Source organism: Terrapene carolina, unplaced genomic scaffold (assembly GCF_002925995.2).
Source record: "Terrapene carolina triunguis isolate 2854851 unplaced genomic scaffold, T_m_triunguis-2.0 Scaffold112, whole genome shotgun sequence".
NCBI lineage: Eukaryota > Metazoa > Chordata > Testudines > Emydidae > Terrapene > Terrapene triunguis.
In genome coordinates this window covers 22887236-22890543 of record NW_020664463.1, presented here as the reverse complement: position 1 = coordinate 22890543, position 3308 = coordinate 22887236, and the positions used below count along the sequence as shown (strand labels likewise).

Sequence of the window (3308 nt, the reverse complement as noted above, 5' to 3'; positions counted from 1 at the left end):
GCAAGTGCCAGCAGGGGTGGAGATTTTAGTGATTTTTATCTGTACTGCTAAGAACTGGACTGCAAACACCAGCACATTTCACAAAGGTCAAAAAATGGCTGTCAGCTACTGGTTTTTGGTCACTGACACTCAGGGGAAAGTTTGAAACCAAAGACCTAAAGGGGAAAAGCTCTGAATCCCACTGCACTATCCCCCAAGACTTTGGGGCCAGACTGAAGCCCACGGACCTAGAAGTGAAACAATTCCATAATCCATTCTACAACTTCTGTGGAGCCATCCATGGCCACTGACCAGGGCTGAATTGGAACCAGAGACTTAGAAGAAAAATGCCCCATGTCTCATCTCTATCCCATGTAGTCCCCATAACTCCATGAGTCATTACCTGGGAGGTCCATGACTCGGATGGACACTCCAATGTTCATCAGGCTCCGTAGACCCTGACGATTGGTTTCCTCTTTGTGCCAGTAGAGCCGTGCTACATAGATAACTAGGTTCACATTAGGCTGTTCTTTCAGGAAATCCCTGATTTCCTTGCAGCAGTCCCCACAGGGACTCCAGGACATGTACCAGGTGATGGAGCAGTGGACAGAAGGATCAGATCTTTGCTCCTGAAAGACATCTTCTATGAAGTGGATTTCAGCATGCTCTGTTCGAGTGCTATGGCAACAGCTCTGCCAGGACCTTTTGCTATTGCTCCTCTTGATTTCATAGAACATGTATTGCACCCTTCGAAGAACACTTGGGTCATAACCGTCTATAAATGTCTCCTGGAGTATCTTCCCCCTGAAACATGAGAGAGATTCCAAAGAGTCACTGACTGCAGCTTTATCGCTAAGAGCTTGCCAGACACAGAAAGTTAAAAATGAGAAGGATGGGAAAGAGGCACAGATAAATGGAAACGGAACTCACAGAAGGATAGAGGGAGACTCAGAGATAGTGACTGGAGAAAGGAAAGCGAGATGGGGAAGAAGGAGAGTTAAATCTAGTATCACACTGATGAAAGGGGAGTGAGATCTGAATCTTCCCAGCTCCCACTTTGCCTGTAAATCTTGTGGAGGATGTGGTGCTTTCATTCTCACCCCTGTGTGATGCCTCTGGATACATGATCTGTGGGGAAAAGAATAGAGTCACCTTGTGCACAGAGAGCAACATAGGGGAAAACAGAAAAAGGAAGGCCTCCCAATGCATCCTCTACCCTGGGACCATGTGACCTATAATTGTTCATTCTCAATGGACAATTCCTATTCAGTACTGCTGAATATTGAAGAAGTTCCTTGCTAATGTGCAGTGTCCTGAGGATAGTGAAGGTGATAAGGGATCATCCTGGTCCCAAATATGGCCATTAATTTTACCATGTGCACATGCGGCAGAATGCCCATTACTTGTTAAGTAACAGTGAAATAAATAAATAAAATAATAATAATTAATAATTAATAATAAATATCTAGGACATTATCCAAAGCTCATTAAAATCAGTCCCAGGCTCTCAATTCTATGTATAACTGTAAGATACTACCAATATCCAAAGAACTGTTCTTTCATTTATTTTTATTTTATTTTACTTTAAATGTGGATTTTCCCATTAATATTTTAAAATAAACGTAATAATCATTATTAATTTATTTTTTTAAGTTGATATGTTCCAGGAGCTATAGTTATGTTAGTTCTGTTTTGGAAGAAAATAACATTCTTATTTTCTTGTTATTTTCTTTAAGAACCTTAGAAAACAAAACAAGGGAAACATGGCTCAGGAACATTGAGAACAAACTTTTTCAAATGTAGGACACATTTAAAATTTTCATTACAACCTAAGCGCCAGGATTTAATAACAAAATCCCCATGTCTTTGAAATTCCTCCATCAGCGCTTTTTTCTGCCACCATTTTCATGCCCCAATCACTTTCAACTCAAACCTGAAAGCCAAGACAGTGACACGCAGGGAAGTTCAAAAATATGCTGAGACATGCACAAACACGTACTCAACTAGAGCCCGGACCAAAGTCTATTGAAATCAGTGAAAAGACTCCCCTTGACTTCCAGGGAATTTGGTTCAATCCAGGGCTTAATTTGTAATGAATGAGGTGCTGGGGCTCAACCCCACAAGCCCCGGCACAAATTAAGCCCTGGCTGGGTGGCCAGAGAGCAGCAGTTGCTGGCCAGGAGTCCAGAGGTGCCAGGGCTATGAACTGCCATGCCTAGAGGTGCCAGGGCTAAGCCCCAGTACAAATTAGGCACTGGTTCAGTCCCATAAAGAACACATATACATTATACACATATTTATACTACTTAGTTACACTGAGGCAAGTTTTCAAATATAGACAAGCCTATACAGACACATACAAACATATGCATAGATACACAGAAAAATCTGAACTGTTTATAGAAAGAGGGGGCCAATGGGATGTACTAGTAAAAAACAAATCATTGTTATAACTTTGAAAAAGCCAGTATATATATCCACGACAACGTAGTACAATCTACCACAGCTTTAGCTCACCGTTTGTCTTTGTAAGAAGTATTCTTTTAGTACTTATGTAGGAAAATCATTTTACTGTCAGTGATTTTGTTTATCTTTGCTAAGTTAGAAACTAAAAACACATTTTATATGTAAAACACAGAGACAGACAGCTCCATCTTATATACATAGAGCCACAATAGCCATACAGATAGGCATACATACATACGCCCATACAGCTGCATATACATATATTCACCCATAAATTGATATAGACATTTGCACACATAAATGCACTAAAATACTGTATACAAACACACACACATTTACTTGCAAACACATACACACACATATGCACTAATGCTGCAGCTTTACCTCTGTTCCAACCAGCAGCCATGGCTTTCTCTCACTACAGCTTCCGAGGCTGTTTGTTTTACTGGTGCATTTTCTCCCTTTCAGTTTCTATTCCTCGGACGAGAAACCTAAGAGCATTTTGGAAATGGGAGACTCCCTGACATGCTGGGAGACATGGATAGTGTGGAAGCCAGTTGTACACAGTCAGTGAGGTTAGGATTACTGATGCAAAATAGTTATAAATAAATTATAATGTATTCTTATGTTTGGTCATTACAGATTTGCCTGCACCTTTATTAAATTTAAAGAACTACTTATAAGTACTTTGATATACATGGGGCTTGGAGAATAATAGCTTCTATATTGATATTTTAGCCGCTTGTTTTATTAAATGAAGTATTCCGGTTAATTAAAGAAACTCCTAGGAAATTTGTGCTTTGTGTCAGTAAGACACAGGCATGAAAAGCTGGAAGGGGACGTCTCTCCCTTGTTAAGGAATG

The 3308-nt window shown here is 40.2% G+C and overlaps 1 protein-coding gene across 1 annotated transcript; it reads right to left on the bottom strand.

Annotated features, from left to right (window-relative positions):
* Positions 1 to 344: 344 nt before the first annotated feature.
* LOC112122119 (C->U-editing enzyme APOBEC-1-like) lies at positions 345 to 2877 on the bottom strand. Its single transcript, XM_026652228.1, has 3 exons — positions 2830 to 2877; positions 1080 to 1107; positions 345 to 783 (listed from the first exon to the last, which is right to left on the bottom strand). Exons 1-3 carry the CDS (start codon positions 2849 to 2851, stop codon positions 345 to 347), a joined length of 489 nt encoding a protein of 162 aa, XP_026508013.1. The 5' UTR covers positions 2852 to 2877.
* Between the last annotated feature and the right edge of the window lie 431 nt (positions 2878 to 3308).

What these genes read in the sequence shown, in the direction of transcription:
- LOC112122119 (XM_026652228.1), bottom strand. Translation starts at nt 2,851, where the DNA reads ATGGCTGCTGGTTGGAACAGAG. An exon ending in GGCTGCTGGTTGGAACAGAG is followed by an intron (nt 1,108 to 2,829) that starts GTAAAGCTGCAG and finishes TTTTCCCCACAG; the next exon opens with ATCATGTATCCAGAGGCATC. An exon ending in TCCAGAGGCATCACACAGGG is followed by an intron (nt 784 to 1,079) that starts GTGAGAATGAAA and finishes CTCATGTTTCAG; the next exon opens with GGGGAAGATACTCCAGGAGA.